This window comes from Sparassis crispa, assembly GCF_003851025.1.
Source record: "Sparassis crispa DNA, contig_000001F, whole genome shotgun sequence".
In the NCBI taxonomy this organism is placed as follows: domain Eukaryota; kingdom Fungi; phylum Basidiomycota; class Agaricomycetes; order Polyporales; family Sparassidaceae; genus Sparassis; species Sparassis crispa.
The window spans coordinates 1,559,406-1,575,352 of record NW_020939748.1 but is presented as its reverse complement, the minus strand read 5'-3'; the positions used below and the strand labels follow the sequence as shown (position 1 = coordinate 1,575,352).

At 52.0% G+C, this 15,947-nt stretch overlaps 9 protein-coding genes across 9 annotated transcripts; 4 read left to right on the top strand and 5 right to left on the bottom strand.

Moving 5' to 3' along the window:
- Nucleotides 1–1,935: 1,935 nt before the first annotated feature.
- On the top strand, nt 1,936–4,717 carry SCP_0205030 (Multidrug resistance protein; the record flags this gene model as incomplete). The annotated part of the gene is made up of 20 exons (XM_027754417.1): nt 1,936–2,134; nt 2,201–2,317; nt 2,376–2,435; nt 2,499–2,583; nt 2,647–2,657; nt 2,714–2,747; nt 2,809–2,844; nt 2,898–2,963; nt 3,016–3,037; nt 3,100–3,468; nt 3,522–3,539; nt 3,594–3,633; nt 3,687–3,709; nt 3,765–3,799; nt 3,852–4,026; nt 4,084–4,132; nt 4,181–4,299; nt 4,361–4,377; nt 4,429–4,584; nt 4,642–4,717. The coding sequence occupies 20 exons, from the start codon at nt 1,936–1,938 to the stop codon at nt 4,715–4,717; spliced, it is 1,707 nt and encodes a 568-aa protein (XP_027610218.1).
- A 155-nt stretch (nt 4,718–4,872) lies between these two features.
- On the bottom strand, nt 4,873–5,028 carry SCP_0205020 (hypothetical protein; the record flags this gene model as incomplete). The annotated part of the gene is made up of 1 exon (XM_027754416.1): nt 4,873–5,028. One exon carries the CDS (start codon nt 5,026–5,028, stop codon nt 4,873–4,875), a length of 156 nt encoding a protein of 51 aa, XP_027610217.1.
- Nucleotides 5,029–5,379: 351 nt separating this feature from the next.
- On the top strand, nt 5,380–5,743 carry SCP_0205010 (37S ribosomal protein MRP2, mitochondrial; the record flags this gene model as incomplete). The annotated part of the gene is made up of 2 exons (XM_027754415.1): nt 5,380–5,619; nt 5,681–5,743. The coding sequence occupies 2 exons, from the start codon at nt 5,380–5,382 to the stop codon at nt 5,741–5,743; spliced, it is 303 nt and encodes a 100-aa protein (XP_027610216.1).
- Nucleotides 5,744–6,055: 312 nt separating this feature from the next.
- On the bottom strand, nt 6,056–7,950 carry SCP_0205000 (predicted protein; the record flags this gene model as incomplete). Its single annotated transcript, XM_027754414.1, has 10 exons — nt 6,056–6,170; nt 6,227–6,344; nt 6,402–6,461; nt 6,514–6,527; nt 6,590–6,664; nt 6,732–7,425; nt 7,491–7,572; nt 7,629–7,698; nt 7,763–7,839; nt 7,906–7,950. The coding sequence occupies 10 exons, from the start codon at nt 7,948–7,950 to the stop codon at nt 6,056–6,058; spliced, it is 1,350 nt and encodes a 449-aa protein (XP_027610215.1).
- Nucleotides 7,951–9,485: 1,535 nt separating this feature from the next.
- SCP_0204990 (hypothetical protein) lies at nt 9,486–10,328 on the top strand (the record flags this gene model as incomplete). The annotated part of the gene is made up of 6 exons (XM_027754413.1): nt 9,486–9,605; nt 9,660–9,800; nt 9,857–9,900; nt 9,966–10,035; nt 10,094–10,236; nt 10,322–10,328. 6 exons carry the CDS (start codon nt 9,486–9,488, stop codon nt 10,326–10,328), a joined length of 525 nt encoding a protein of 174 aa, XP_027610214.1.
- Nucleotides 10,329–10,405: 77 nt separating this feature from the next.
- Nucleotides 10,406–10,717, bottom strand: SCP_0204980 (DNA-directed RNA polymerases I, II, and III subunit RPABC4; the record flags this gene model as incomplete). The annotated part of the gene is made up of 3 exons (XM_027754412.1): nt 10,406–10,428; nt 10,488–10,580; nt 10,630–10,717. The coding sequence occupies 3 exons, from the start codon at nt 10,715–10,717 to the stop codon at nt 10,406–10,408; spliced, it is 204 nt and encodes a 67-aa protein (XP_027610213.1).
- A 699-nt stretch (nt 10,718–11,416) lies between these two features.
- On the top strand, nt 11,417–12,366 carry SCP_0204970 (hypothetical protein; the record flags this gene model as incomplete). Its single annotated transcript, XM_027754411.1, has 3 exons — nt 11,417–11,722; nt 11,775–11,843; nt 11,899–12,366. The coding sequence occupies 3 exons, from the start codon at nt 11,417–11,419 to the stop codon at nt 12,364–12,366; spliced, it is 843 nt and encodes a 280-aa protein (XP_027610212.1).
- Nucleotides 12,367–12,867: 501 nt separating this feature from the next.
- Nucleotides 12,868–14,088, bottom strand: SCP_0204960 (hypothetical protein; the record flags this gene model as incomplete). Its single annotated transcript, XM_027754410.1, has 4 exons — nt 12,868–13,005; nt 13,060–13,338; nt 13,390–13,595; nt 13,650–14,088. 4 exons carry the CDS (start codon nt 14,086–14,088, stop codon nt 12,868–12,870), a joined length of 1,062 nt encoding a protein of 353 aa, XP_027610211.1.
- A 286-nt stretch (nt 14,089–14,374) lies between these two features.
- Nucleotides 14,375–15,558, bottom strand: SCP_0204950 (Single-stranded TG1-3 DNA-binding protein; the record flags this gene model as incomplete). The annotated part of the gene is made up of 4 exons (XM_027754409.1): nt 14,375–14,884; nt 14,945–15,281; nt 15,343–15,419; nt 15,466–15,558. 4 exons carry the CDS (start codon nt 15,556–15,558, stop codon nt 14,375–14,377), a joined length of 1,017 nt encoding a protein of 338 aa, XP_027610210.1.
- Nucleotides 15,559–15,947: the final 389 nt, after the last annotated feature.

Here is a 15,947-nt window from a genome sequence, read left to right as displayed (position 1 = left end):
AGCCACCATCGACCTCGCGCCCTGTAACCAGCGTCTCAGCGAGAGATATGTATTGACTGCACGCGGTAGAAATGCGGAGGTTTTTCGTCAACGCCGATGCTTCGACATTGCAATACGGATCAGTGGTGCACCAACGATGATTCTGCCGCCATCTCACATCGGAGAATGCAGACCATCAATCCCCAAGACTATTCTGTTTGCAAAGACCAAGTTGTTGCGCTGCAGTTATAGCGTCAACGGACTATGCGACACGAACCTGCGCGGAGCTAGAGAAATTAACCGGACCATATCGGGCGCGATGAGTGTAAGAAGAGCACCGTGTGGGCGAATACCTGATATTTGCTGAGCGATGCTGCGTCTTCAACCAGTCAACTGACGTTTGCTTGACAACACTCCCATTATCCAGGGTAGCACTCTGAAACCACATGGATTTTTCTAGCTGAGCGCGAAGGGTATTCTGTAGCGAAACGATGCTTCCTGCTTAGGTTTCCTCCGATGGCTCTCGGATAGAAGCGCGTAAACGGTAGCCATTGCGTTAAGCCGTCCTTCGGTCGCCCTGCGAACCAGAAGGGGGTCAGCAGTTGAGACATCAAATCCAAATTCACAAGGCCCAAAATTAGCGGTAAGATAGAGCTGCAGAATACAGCTGCACTTGGGTCGAACAACTGTCGAAGATGCTGCACGGCCCGACGGTCGTGGTCGAACGTCTGCAATAAGCATTTTAGCGAAGAACAAAATGGAACGGCTGCGAGTTCCTTCTGAAACCGGTAAATCGAGCAGGCGCAGAAGCAGGTATTAATGACCGCAAAGTCAAATACTCACGGAGAGTTTTGCGCATTCCGATGAAGACCATGCCAGTGGTAGCTCGTTCACATTCGGTGTTCAAGACAGGGTTCATGTTCGTGCAAGATGTAAAGACGGGCCGGAATATTGTGAGTGAATAGAAGTGTAGTGCGTTTCCTTCGGGAGGATGTGCCTCAACCTCCGATATCGGAGGATGACATGATAGCGGGATCTTCAGAAAAATCTAAAGTCTTCGATCGGTTTGTTGTACCACGATAAGACGTCCTGCTTTCCCCTCTTAAATGCCCTTCAAACCTAGTTCAAAGTTTTACTTCATTCAGTTGCTACGAGAGAGCATTTGACTGGAGAAGGCTCAAACGCACAACATATTTTTTACCGCCCAAAATTACGCAACAGGTGTAACTTTGACGGATATTCATAATGCTCGCGGCTGGCGCGTCGCCGAGAGCCTGTAGTCCTGTAGCCGTGCCTGTTCCGATGACGGATCAGATGGCCTTGGTGTCCAGGTGAGTGCAAACACTTACGCGTAGATATGCCGCATGTTACTATATTTCACGCGGACGGTTAGTATGTTCGGTATTATCGTAAGCTTGGAGCAACGTACTGCGCGGTGGCTATCTATTTCTGCATATTAATATTGGTAGAATAAATTCAGGGCGAGTGTTGTTTTCCCTTGCCTTGGAAAAAACACATTGCGGTCACTGGACGTCTATCGGACTGCCTGCGACAGCAGGTCCGGAAGGATTCTTGGGATTGGAAAGAGCCCAGAAGATTTGTGCAAGCCCTTGACAGGCGGATTATCGCTTCCTGAAACTTGGCGCCTGTAAGACTGAAGGGGAAGTGAAGAATCGTGGAACCGGTGAAGACGGAAGGTTACAGTGTTCGCTTACATAATAATAGGGAGATCTGAGAGATCCGCGGAGCAGGAACACCTCGTCACAATCATGCTTATAACCCCCAGGCTCGCCGTATACCTGCCCGTCAGGTTGCAGGTTCCCTGCTTCGACCGCGTCCTGGAGATTTCTTCTTTCCTTCTTCTCCCGTGACTCGCCCCCCGACTTTCCGGACGTTTCACACCACCCTGGGGGAATATAAGCACTCTCCTTCCGACGCGGTTCCTCGTCTCCACCCATGTCTCGCGAACCGTCAGAAACTCGCCCTCTACTGGAAGACAGACCTGCAACCCTCGACTCGTATAGTGCTCTAGTCGATGGCTCGGACCACTCGCCAACTCCCATAGAATATTCTCCACCGAACAAGGTGTCCAAGGTCGACCTCGCGTGGATTCTCGCTGGTCTCTGGAGTGCAGTTTTCTTGGGCGCGTTAGATGGTGACCTTCTTGATTGTCTACTGCGTGGTGGTGACATTTAGACATACATATTCTCTCACACTCAAGGTACGATCGTTGCAACATTACTGGCACCCATTGGAAGTTACTTCAACGAGTCCAACCGTTCTTCGTATATCGGGACCTCTTACTTGCTGTCGGTATGTTGCTTCACACCACTGTATGGTACGTATACTGCTGTGGAGCGTCGGGGCTTGGGAAGTCTGCTGACAATTTCCCGCAGGGAGGCTGTCGGATATTCTCGGTCGCCGGGGAGCGATGCTGTTAGCCCTGACATTATTTGGTATGTCGCGGAGATTGAGATTTATTTCTACTTTTATCTGATGAACTCTATGCTGTTTATCAGGATCTGGTACCTTCCTCTGTGGGTTAGCTCCTTCGATGGACGCCCTTATCGCTGCCCGTGCGATAGCAGGTATGGGAGGAGGAGGGTGGGTGTTTTTGCACGTCTTCTCCAATATCAATCAGAATTTATCGTAAATATGTTATATCAGAGTAATGACAGGTGGGCGTTGTTAGGGCCAGATGACGTCATTGCATACTGATATTGCAAGCTTGAAGTGTCCAGTGTTGCTGTCACGGATTTGATTCCTCTGTAAGTGGCTGATTGGTGTTTTTTTTCCTGACATATGAATCTAACCATATTTTATTTCTAGCCGGCAGCGCGGCCTGTATCAGGGAATGACCAACATGTAAGCATGACGCCCAGGATGCCTCCCGTGACTGAGATAGTTTCGTGCGACAGTCTGTTCGGATTGGGTGCAGGTTTGGGGGGACCTCTGGGAGGGTGGCTGAATGACACCTTCGGATGGTGAGAACATTTACCTGAATTGCTTTCGCAAGCTTACGATCCCTTTTTGCAGGAGATCCGCGTTCCTTTTGCAGGTAGGACCATCATTATCACGAGTGATTACTGTTTCAGGAAGCTAACAGGTCACTCCTTGCAGATGCCTATTCTGATTTTCTCCTTCCTGCTCGTCACCGCGAAGGTCCGCATCAAGTTGCCCGACGAAGTCCAGAATCAGAGTGTACGCGCCAAATTGCGACGGATTGACGTTTTCGGTTCTTTGACCCTCGTCGGAACCGTCGGCTGTCTGCTGCTTGGCCTCAGCTTGAAGTCTACGGAGGAGCTTCCATGGTCGCACCCGCTAATCTGGGGTCTGCTGGCTGCGAGCGTCGTATGGTGTGCGCTGTTCATCCTTGTGGAGACCCGTTTCTCGCCCTATCCTGTCATGCCCATGAGGCTTGTTAAGGAGCGAACACCCCTTGCTGTATCTTTATCGTGTTTCTTCGGCAGTGTTGCCGCGTTCTCTATGGTATGTCCGGCCATTAATTGGTTCCTGTAGGGGCGCTGATGTCCTTCGATTAGTTGTATAATGTACCATTGGTCAGTTTCGCCTTATTAAGCAAGCATTTTTTCCTGACGATCCCATCTATCCAGTATTTCTCTGCCGTTAGATTAAATTCATCGACAGATGCAGGTCGGTAAATTTTTGGTTTTACTCATGTTCTGGTGGCTCATTTCATCTCACAGGATTGCACTTACTACCCCACTCAGTACGCTTGTCCTGATGTCAAGAAATGCACTGCTTGAATTAACTCCATCCCATAGGTCGCGATATCTACGGGGAGCGTATTTGCCGGCTGGTGCGTATCGTGGATGAATGTGAGGGATGGTATTTACCGAGTCCATCAACAGGGTCATGCGCAAGACAGGAAAACTTTATATGCTCACACTCTTCTCCTCCGCTATGACGCTGGTATCATGCGGTCTTATTGTCTTCTGGAGCGATATCACGCCTGCGTTTCACTTGTGGTTTGACATTGTTCCGCAAGGTTTTGGCATGGCTAGCGTTATCACTACTACTTTGATTGTAAGTGTATGCATGACAGTGTTGAGCTCCCAGCGGCTAATTGGATACGATCTGCAGGCTATGATCGCTAGCGTATCCCGGGAAGATGTGGCCGTAGCTACTGGCAGTATGTTTTTCTATTCCAGTTGTCGATGCATCCTAACGAATGTCAAAGTCACATACCTGTTCCGGACGACCGGTCAAGTGCTGGGAGTCAGCTTGAGCGGTGCACTGTTGCAATCTATACTGACGAAGAAGCTCCGGGAACGTATACACGGGCCGGATGCTATGGAGGTTCGTTTACAGGCTATTGGCACCACGATGTAGACTAACTTGTTTTATTATTGTTCGTCAGATCATAGAACAGATCCGGTGAGTGTTCCGGCATTTGAACTTGGCGTGCTATAACTGAATTTGCTGCAGCCACTCGACGAGTATCATTCCCGACCTCAGTCCGCATTTACGGAAGGCGGCCGTGGATTCTTACGCCGATGCCTTACGCATCGTGTTCATTTGCCAACTCGCTGCCAACTTCTTGTGCTTCCTCTGCTGTATACCGATACAGGATAATCCTCTCCCGTGCGCATCCCCGCATTATTCTTTCCTTGTTGCTTCCTGACCTCGATCTTCGTACAGGGGAAGTCACGAAGAGCAGGAAGCAGTATATCGTAACCGCAAGAACACTGTGAGCTCATCAACGTCGGAAAGTTAGTGGCCCTCTTTCCGATGTACATCTTTGTGAGATGTGTGCAGCAAAAATAGCATAAAAATGTAACAGTACGGATATATGAATCCGCTGCGAGCAAACACATTATTAGACTTTCAACAACTTGCGGCATCCTCCACCTTAGCCTTGCTCTGTTAATGTTACGCCCTGGGATTCGTCTCTTCGATCCACCTCCTCGGCCGTTTTTCCACAACTGCCACGCGACGTCGGGGAACATCCTCTCCAACATCCCCGTCCGCGAAGCGGTTCTTTCCTGCGGGGCATGGCAGCACGGTGGAAGCTGAAACCGTGACCATGGACGCCAGGAAAGTGAGTGCGAACAACGAGGAGACGAAGGTGCGGCGCTGGCGATGCGTCAGCTTTAAAGCTCTCGTTGGAGACATCATACACCTGGGTAGATACAGGGTGATAAACAAGCTCAGACTCAACACGCCGTCGCACTCACCGGAGCCCATATTCCCGCCTAATGGGTCAGGACGGTATCGTCTGGAGTACACTCAACGGCTAGGTATTATGTCGATATGAGGATGCGGTAGTGTATGAGGGCGTATGCAAAGAGGGACGATGAGTGTACTGTAAGTAGTATTTCGAGCGAGCCAGCGTCCCGCATTTTGCCGCGTCGTCACCAGATCCTGACTTCCACCACCATGGGCAAAATCCGCATCCTGCGCGATATCAAGGCGCGCAACGGCGTGAACGCGAACGAAATCATCCGGCGCGCGTACCTCTACGTCGCACGCAACCAAACCTTACCCCCACAGGTGCGCTACCAGGCACAGCTGCAGTTAAATACGTTTGGGCGATACACCCGCCCCACCACCGTCAAGAACCGCTGCAGCGAGACCGGGAGGGGACGTGGTATTATAAGCGAGTTCGCACTGTCTAGGGTGCGCTTTATACTTTCCTCACCCCGCGTGTATTGTTCGTGCTTAGTGGGCGGCCTGGCAGTACCAATTCAGGACGAAAGCATTGAACGGAGATTTGCCTGGGGTGAAGAAGGCGTCGTGGTAATTCGTACCATCCTTCCTCTAGAGCTGCTTCGGTACGTCTCCGAGGCTAATTATCACCTGTGCGCCCTAATCGTGGCGTAGCAAGCAAGTCGCATACACTACGGAGGCTGGTACGCGCCCAACCCAATGTCGCAGAAATTGCCGTACTTACTGGATATTTACCCACTCAGGTGGCCACGAGTGTTGAGGTACGACAACAGCGAAGCAAGTAAATTAGTGTGTCGAAGACGCTTACATTAATATAAGCCCAAAGTTTGTCGCAGTGCTCCCTAATACGATAACAGAAAGTACGATGGTCGCATGGTGGCTCTTCTTAAGTCGAAGTGGCGTGAGTGTCCACCGTGAAATCGCCGAAACGCAGCTCCGATTCCCCTCTTTCTCTCCTCCAACGATTGGTGATGTTCAGTGTAGCCTGGTCGACTAAAAACCTGTGGAGCCAAATAAATTTGAGAACACCATCTGGTGGAATAACCACTTGACTGACTTGTACCGCTGCAACCAATTTTCGGTAATCTCCCAGTTGCCGTGGGCCAGGACGTCGTCGCCGTGAATGTTAACTGCATTGCGGTAGTCGTGCAGGCAGTCCACAAGGTCAAATCGCCCTGCAAAGAAGTAAATTCGATGAACTCCATGATCATCAGTACGAGGACAGGTCATACCTCGCAGGAGGATCATACGGTCGCGAAGTTCCGGATGCAGTATAGAATCGATTATGCTCTCTGCCATGCAAGCTCAGCGTGCTAGAATACTACTTAAAATGGAGTGACTTGCCGTGAGGGACAGTCCTGAAAGGCCGGATTATGTATGTCGTGAGAACCACGATATTCTCCCATGAAGTGATGGTTACCTCTGCACCAGGGTCGGACGAAGAGACGAAGGCAGACAATATGCGCTATTGCGCTTGTAATTGTCGAGATGGTAGCTACAGGAGTCAATCATCACCTCACTCGGTGAGCAACAAAGTCACCCCTAACAATCAATGAGCTTACTGGATAAGTTTATATGCTTCAATCTTCTTGGGATCCAAGTCGTCATCTTCGGATGCCGGTTGAGATGCTGCTCGTGCTGCCGTGAACGGCGACGCACCCGCGCCAACGAGCGGAACGGAAGGAAGGCCCGGGTCGGAATTCATAGTCATAGGTGGCATGTAAGAAGGCGGATAGGATGAACCGACACCTGTGCTGCCTTGGCCAGCGAATTGACTGGAAGCATTGGCAGGAGACGAGGCAATAAACATAGGGGAACCCGAGGGACCGCGCATCAATTCAGACAATAAATTACTTTCCTGAGACGGTCTTCCAGACGAGGGATAAAGGCCATTGGGGGCGGCGGCTGAACCAGCAGAAGTCAGGGGTACAAGAACAGGTGGCGGAGGGAATGAGTCCGAGGTAGAATCACCATTGTGCTCAGACAGTCCTCGAGGCCTCTTCGATCGCAGCGAGGTAGGATCATCAGGCGACGAGCGTTTTTGACCCACCGACGTAGAAGGACCAGCAACAGGATCAGCTTGTTTGTGACGTTGATAGCTCTCCCAAGCAGTGTCCGTCTCTGATCTGTTGATGAAATTATTGAAATCGCTCAAATCCCAGCCGAGTTTGGGTAGGAGCCCCCCAGCTCCGTCACCGATAAACGAGCTGAGACTGCGCAGCAAATCTCGGAGGACCTGGTTCTCTTGCATAAGATCTATGTTCAGGGTTAGTGATGTGGCTCAGTGGCCTCTAAGAGATGATGTGGCGTGCTCTACAAACCTTTCAGGATCTTCCTGAGATGTGACAAAGCCTCATCCTTGCCTCCTGAGAGGATCTCAACGGTGGCTTCGAGATCACGTATCTGAAGCAGCGTCAGCACGCCACAAACCCACCGGGCGGACGCTGGCGGACACTCACGCGTTGCTGCTTCCTCAGCCGAAACTCCCTCTGGGCTATGCGATTCTGATCACGTCTCGCTGCCTGTGAACTATTCCGTATCCCAGATTATGAACGTAAGCATGATCACGTTTGTTATTGTCTGGAGCACATACTTCGGATTTTTCTTCCTGCCAGGCTTTCCTGGTGGATTGGACCCATCTCCATCATGCTGTGAACCCACGTCGGAATCCTGTCAATTGGTTTCAGCAAACCCAATCACGCTGCTGAATTACTGGGACCGGCGCGCCGATAGTACCTCAAGTTCACCGGATACACTACGCGCTCTGTCTTGACTTGGCATGTACGACTTGTCACACGAATACTGGGCGCGAGTAGTAAGTCGGAACCGCGAATGTTATGTCTAGGAGTTTAACGTTGCGTTGTTGGTGAGTGTTCAAGGATTACTTCACCCGGCAGCCCCGGCTTTCAACAATGCGTTGACTGCCGGTGCTGTTCACGTGAGCCGCCCTTCCCCACGTGGTTTTAGGCGCCGATTCCGACGTTCTACAACGTGGACGCGTCGTCCTTCAAGCTTCAAGCTTGAGGGAGCACAACCGCAAAATATCATTCACAAGGCACGACACAACGGTGCGTATCAGTATCCTTTGTTTTGCGATTTGTAGCCGATTTTACTGCCTTTCCTTCCTCGATATATCAAAAAACAAATTGCGGCCGTCTCAGATCTCAGTATCTCTTATGTTCTTATGTCACGCAACGCCGGCGCGGAATCCCATCACTGTCGCGGCGCATTCTACGGTCTCAGGCGCTCGCCTGAGAATTTTCTGTCATTTGGTCAGGCTTTGAGGAGTGATCGTCGTAGGACGTGTTTCCGTTGGACACACTGGATTATCCACCAAGCCCCAGCCATTCTCCTGGTCTTCACCGCTGTCGATGAGCAGTAGGTGATTTGACGTATTTTGCGCATAAACATTGGGCAGCTATGACCACCCGTCCGGACTCCGGGTCCGGAGTAAGTACATAGTTGAGTGAGACGCCAAAATCAGATATCACCCACGAGACCTGGTTACTCACTTCTCTCTACAGTTCAACCTCTCTGTAATCCTGTTTAAGGTGAAAGCTACCGTGCAATTTTCCGAGGATCGGCCTGGACGGAAGACTTGATCGACATCCTCCGAATAAGCCCTTCTGTCAGCGGAGTGGCCTTGCCGGAATCCGTAGACGACAGACGCTATTTAACGTTCAAACGTTCATCACCGATGAGGTGCTGTTGAGGTGAGGATTGTCGTCATCTATCCCCCAGGTCTCCAGCTTTCAATCTGTCTCTTTTTGCGTGGCTGAGTTGCTTCACTTCCGGTGATTGCCTGTGAAATTATGTTTCAGACTTCCACATTGATCTTGGGACCATCGATAAGCCGCAGCGACTTGGCCAATACGGGAACTTGCTCTCCGTCTTTTGTGCATTGGGCAGATTTTGCTCATGCACTGGTTCATGATCTCGGCGCCAGAAGGTTTCATCCGCCACCTAATCGGCTCTTCGGCGTGTCTCGAGTCGTCCTCAAGGGATCTACTTTTCCCGTCTCCTGCACTGTGGTGATCTTTGTGACCCCCGGCCAATGAGCGCAGTTGTTCTTCCTCTCCGACCACGCGAGTTAGCCTTAGCCTGGCTCTAATCAAATCGAGAAGATCAATCGTCGCGCCGCTGCTGACATACTTGCTATCTGGTCCCTGCCTCCCATATGACTATAGAGGGTTTTTAGGACTACAAGTTGCACTATATGGAACACACAGCCGAAAGCTTAACGAAGGTGCCGCCGCGGACAGATCTCACAGCGCTTTATCAAGTGAATCCCCCTCATCCACCGCATACTCTACAACATGGCGAACACGGACGTGATTTTACAGTTCCTCTACCCCTCCGATGACAATCATGATATGCGAACATTTCAAGCCAAACAGATGGTTGAAGGATCCACAGAGATGGTGGAAATGTACAAGGTCTGCTCATTCAGCGCTCACCAACAGCTGGTCTTATTGCCTCGCTCCCACCAGTTTCATCATCCTGCAACTGGCTCTACATCCGGCGTTACTTCCTTTCAGCGCAAAAATCTGAACACACAGCGGTGGGAGAACGCCGGCCAGATCGAATGGATGTCGGACTCCAGCGCAACTGTCTACTTTGGCATTGAGCGGGTACTGCATTAAATTAGATGCGCTGCTTTGCGCCGCTAAACGGTGGACACGCACAGGTCTCCGCGAGAGAGCTTCGGCGTTCCAAGAAGACGTCGAGCAAGTGAGTGGCAGGCTCATTGGGAAAATGCCACGATCTTGACCGCGGTGCATTAAATGTTCATCTAGATCACGTCGGTTCAAGGTCGCCGGTTCAGAGTATAAATGGAAGATTGCAGAGAACGGGGTTGATCTCTTTGTGAGTCTCTGCGCCTCTTAGCGTTGCTCGCTTGATAATGACATACCCGCGGCGAAAGTGCGTCAGTACTCGCGGCAAGACAGTCGCTGTCTGGTCGCAAGAAACACAGGTGCTCCGTGTCACAGAGCGAGCTGAAGGTTTCTTGGATCGAGTGGTTGTCACTTGCCTTCTGAACTTGTGGATGAAGAATCTGAATATCTGGTAGGAATGCATGTTATCTTTCGCCACGCAGCAAGTGTGAATGCTTATGATATGGTGGCTCTATTATGAATAACGTCACCCGTAGTGAATAATATACACGTGCGCATAGCATCGCATAGCGGCAGATACAAGCCAAAACGCTCAACAAGAAGGCATGAACAACACAAGGTCACCGTGCCTCGAATTGAACCACTGCGAACAAAAGCGCTATAAGACAGAGACTCAAGAGTGTTTCAAGGCGAATAACGCACTCCTTTTTGTTCTCTTCTTGTACATTATTCGGTGCCCGCACTCCCTACAACGGATGGGCTCCCGTGATTTGATCTCGTTTTTGGCCCCACAATCTGCGCCCACATGAATTTACCTTGCAATACAAAAATTGGCCTGACTTACCTGCGCAAAGGTACTCCATCTCCTGTCTTTGAGGTAGCATGTAAATAGGACCTCCTTGTGGAGCGTTTCCTCCTTGCTGAGAACTCATGGTTGTGAAGGAAAAGTCACGGTGTACATCTGTTTGGCCACATCGTGGCTACGGAATATTCTGCAGTTTCCGCGGTTGCCTGTTTCACGTTTACATGTCTCATTTTGAAGTTGCTACGCTCACGTCATGTAGGAGGGTAGAGACCAAAACCATGCTGTAAATCGTGATGCGGCTGTCGTTTGGTGTTTCCGCGTCAGCGATCTTGCAATTGTGCTGGCTGCTCCTGCCACGCTCGATGCGCCAAGGTCATTCCTGGTGGCATGCCATACAGATAGCTGCTTGTTGCTCGACGACCTCACATCGAGCCTCAATCAACACGTCATGTCCGTGTTTGTTTTATCGGCGATAGCAAAGTAGTACTTGTCAGCGTTCATATGAGGCGCCAATCTCGGGAGCTGCAGCGGTCGTCGTTGGCAACATAACCTGAGAGGTACGACGGAGAAATTGCGGTTGTCAGCTGCGGGGGGCTGCGGGGACGAGAGGACGGGCAGGCGTCGCGGTTTAATCAAGGCGGACACGCATCTCCTTGTCGACAACCGTTCTTATTGATCGTCTCAGCGACCGCGCAATCAGTGACAACACGGTTCAATGGCGCTCGATATCCGCATTCCCTGACAACAGACCCGTTTCCAAGGCATTCTTTTGTCGTTATAATAGATCCTTCTCCCCTCGGAGGCGCGGTCGTCCCCGCCGTACGCCATGAACACTCTCCCTTCCTTCGTAGAGCTCATGGCGTCCTTAGGTCTCGACAACTGTCCCACCACCCCAGCTGGAGGGTCAGCGTGCCATCATTCTCGTTCTTCTTCTCGCTCTTCTACCAGTTCTCTGCATTCCGAAGCATCCAGTTCTGTAGCAACACCACCGCCTTCGACTATTTATTTCAATGCGTCTCCAGCTATTTTGGTTTCCAGCCATGACGGGCCTTCTGCTTATCGCGAGCGGGAACGGGAGAGGCGTCGATCGCCCAGCTATGCTGTGCGGTATGCGCCATACGGTCCATCCATCGTACGTCGCAGACTTGCCTGATGATCCGAGGCCGAATTGACGTGTTCCACAGTCCCATACGAGGAAGGGAAGTGCGTCCAATATAACGGATGACGAACTATCTCAGGAACGACATATCCGAGTAAGTCATTAAATCTCTTGGGCTCATCACTTGTGGTCTCATACGGTCTGTCCAGCCTTTCTCCCCTGCTTATCTTTCCTCCCCGTCGCATGTAGTTGGCCGCAGGGCTTCCTCATGGACCCTCAGAAGTACATCCAAGCGTCCAGATAAGTTAGCTCTATCCGATACGGACCTTACTGCGAACACCCCCATCTCCACGCTCGTGCGCCGGAAGACACCGCAGGCATCCCCTACGTCCCCCACTTTCGCGCATCGCACCAAGAGACGCTCTTGTAGCCCGGCTTTTCCGATGTCAATCCCATCATTGCCTCATGTCTTTCCTCCCTCACCCACAGCCAATGGTTTCGACTCCGATCCTGAGGATGACGACATGGAAGTGACCCCGAAAACGTCGTCATATAACGCGAGGCGTCCTAGTCACAATTCTCGACCAATGTATGACGATTGCGGCGTCCGTATCTCTGCCCTCTCCCGTCCAGGTGGACTGGAAAGTCAGCAGAATTGCATGGCGCCGGTATCGTGAAGAATGGACTCCTTGACTGTAGCTGATTTATTATTAAGTCTCTCACCGCTGTACGAATCACTTCAATTTTTTCCTGCTTTTATGGGTCCGGTTGGTCACCGCTCATTACCCCTCTTCCGTGATACCAGTGCCTTGATGGCTTAACCATCGTCGCTCGCTCACTGTCAGTAGAAACTTTTTGCTTCCGCGTGCTATCCTGCTGTTCCTCTTGTTTACCCCACACACTCCCTTGTGGACGGACCCTGCCTGGTTAATAGTCGGATTCCCGTGTGTACATCGTCTACAGGTAGCGTACATTCCTACTCGACCTCGCGTTCTCTATGGTATTTTCATCGGACTCAATGAGATGGACATCCGTAATCATACTATTCAATCGTGGGCATCCTCCTCAGGACCTGGACAATTATTCTCCATGTCCTCCGCGTACATTCCTGCTCGACCTCGCGTTCTCTATGGTATTTTCATCGGACTCAATGAGACGGACATCCGTAATCATACTATTCAATCGTGGGCATCCTCCTCGGGACCTGGACAATTATTCTCCATGTCCTCCACGTCGTCATACTGTGTTCCACACCAGAAGCAGTACGAATACCTCCTGCGCAGATAATCCAACACCAACTCCAGCCTGTCCTTCGCCTATCGAAGGAGCTATGAGTACAGATGCAGTTAGAATGGGGTAGAGGTGCCTACAGTGAGTCGCAGAAATTGGGTCGCTTCCTCGATGTCCTCTTCCGAATAAGGCGTCTTGTGCACCTCTGGTTTCTTGTCCGACAATGCGTCGGTATCCTCGAGCTCATTTGTAAGCGGCTGTAGCGCGTCGGCTTGCATCTTCATTCGCAAGCGACCCTCAATGGATCTGTCCGCATGTTGCCGCTGGAGCGACGCGACAATAGTCGCGTCCTCTAACACGTCGACAAGACCCTCCGGGAAGGTGTCTGGATTTTCAAGATTGAGCCAAAGGATGTTGAACTGCAATTTGCATGAGCTCGCGGTTGGGAATGGATATGATACCCGCATTACCTCACGGCCGGCTTTCTCGTCGAGGGTGGCGCATGTGCGCTGAGCGGGCCCAAGTCTGCCTTGCGCTCGCCGCTCTTCGTACTCCTGGCGGGCGCGGTCACGGAAATCGTCGTTGCTGCTGTCCTCCGCCATCTTTGCCATCTTCGCGAGCCTTTCGGACGAGCTGGGCGAAGCCGCACGCTTCCCCAGGCCGATTCCCTTCCTACCTACGAAGCCGTCAGAATATCCGCGGCGAGCAGGACGGGAAAGAACAGACACACCTGCCCATTCGTTCAGAGGGAGGGGCTCCACTCTATGCTGTGCATGCGGCTTCGACCCGCCTGCAACAGGCTCCGGAGTGCCCGTTTCGCTCGCTGTGGCCTCACGAGGGGCAGCGGCAGTGGTCGACGGCTCGTCCTCCTTCTGGCCAAGAGACTCTCCCGGCTTGAATCCCATCTTCAGCATCATAGCTAGGGCCTTGTTCTGCTGTCCGGAAGCCTGCTCATCCTGTGCTCGCTCGAACAGACTCTTGCTGAGACCCTCTTCGCGTGCCTCCAGTTCGCGCTGCCGCCTGCTCTTCGTCCTGTTCTCTTCATTCTTGAGAGCCGCGAGCCGCTGTGCCTCCCTTCTCCGTTCCACGTAGGTTTTAGGAGCAGAGGGTGCAGGTGCAGTTCCTAACAGGAACTTGTCGGAGAGATAGTCGTCTTCCTCATCAGACATTGGAGCTTACATAACCAGCATAGAGTTATAGTCGTCACGGTCATAAATACATAAAACGTAGGATGAGTAGCCGCAACATCCGTTTGCAACGACAACACAGCCAACAACTAGGAAACGGCTCCGGACCGCTAATGAAGTGACTAAGAAGGAGCAGAACGTAGCGGTAGTAACACCAGTGTAATGATCTGAACATGGGGGAAGCGAATGTGGGAGTGTACGACAGCAGAGGTTTTCATGAGGAAGAAAAGAAACATGGTCTTTGCCGGAACGGATGTGGCGGCGATGTTTAGGACGCCACAACGGTGGCCTCGGGGGTGGCCTCCCTCTCAGGCTGGGCTTCAACGGCAGTGTTATCAGTCTCCGCTTCCTCCTCCATCTGAGCGTTTACCGCGACCTTGACCGCGATGTTTCTGCCGCCAACATCCTTACCCTGCAGGAGCTCGATCGCCTTCTTCTGCTCCTCCTCGTCGCCTACATCGACAAAGCCGTAGCCCTTGCTCTTTCTGGGTTTTCCCCAACGCCGGCGCACGATACGGGCCGAAACGACCTTGATATCAGCGTCGGTGAAAAGAGCAGACAGACCTGCGTCGTCAATGTTGAAGCCGAGGTTGGCAACGAACACAACGGTCTTGGAAGGCTCGCCGATAGGATCCTCGCCCGCGGCGCGATGAGGACGGAGAACCTTAGGCTTGCGAGCCTTCCTCCTGGTGGCCGCATCTGTTCCCTCTGCAGCTTCAGCGCCCTCGGCGCCCTCAGCGCGCGGCTCGCCTTCGGGAACCTTACGCCTGTTCTTGCGCTGAGAGAAGTATTAATCAGATGAGCGCACTGGTGACATAGTCAATTACGTCCAACTTACGTTGTTTTTCTTCTTCTTCTTCGGCTTGGCCGCCTCGTCAGAACCAGGTGTGGCGCCTTCAGCCCTCTCAGAGACCTCGCCGTTGGCCTCAGCCTCGCTAACCTCGCCGGGGACGCTTTTGCTACCGCGCCTGCCCGGCCTCCTATTGATTCGTCTTTGCTTCTTCTCCTTGTCTTTCTGATCCGCTGGTTTGGCGACTTCAACGATCACCTGGCGACCATCGAGCTCCTGCTTGTCGAGGAGCTCGACGGCCTTCTGCGCGGCCTCAGCGGTGGCCACGGCTACGAAACCGTAGCCTGCAGAGCGTGTTCCACGCAGAATGACCTGAGCAGATATACTGTGTGGCGGGGTGGCATAAACATCACACGACGAGAAAGAGTGCAGTGTCAGAGACGTACACGTCGCTCTCAACGGGAGCAAAGAACGCCTTCAGCCCTTCATCCGTGGTAGAATACGCAAGGTTTCCGGCGAAGACCTGGGGAAGGTGAGATCGGTGCCACGTCAAAAAGATGGAGACCGACCTTGAAGCCGGGAGTCTCGTCAACAACTATCTCTTGCGCAGCCGGGGGCACGCCATTTTCAGTGAGCGGGACGGCGGCGGGGGCGTCGGACATTGAGGAGGAGGATGAACTGGTGGTTTTTGGTGGAATGAACTTGTTGAACCGGTTTCTTCGTGTCAAACTTGGGGGTTAAGAAGAAAAGAGGTTCTGGCACGCTCTCTTTGTTTTGATCTGCAGCAAACTCCGCTTCTCGCCCGTTATGGATGTCGCCATGGCTCCTGGCGCTAATCTCAATCATCCGGGCACAGCCCAGTGGCGGCACACCAGCACGCACCCGGCTTCCTGCTCTTGCTTTGTTGCTGTCGTCAAGCCACACAATGTGAACAATACCATCCGCGGTCTCACTGGTATCCAACCGGTGTCACCGCGATCAGTATAAATAAAACCAACGCAGCTCTCACAGCAATTCTGAGAAAATTCCGCTGTACTCTGGCGGCAATGAA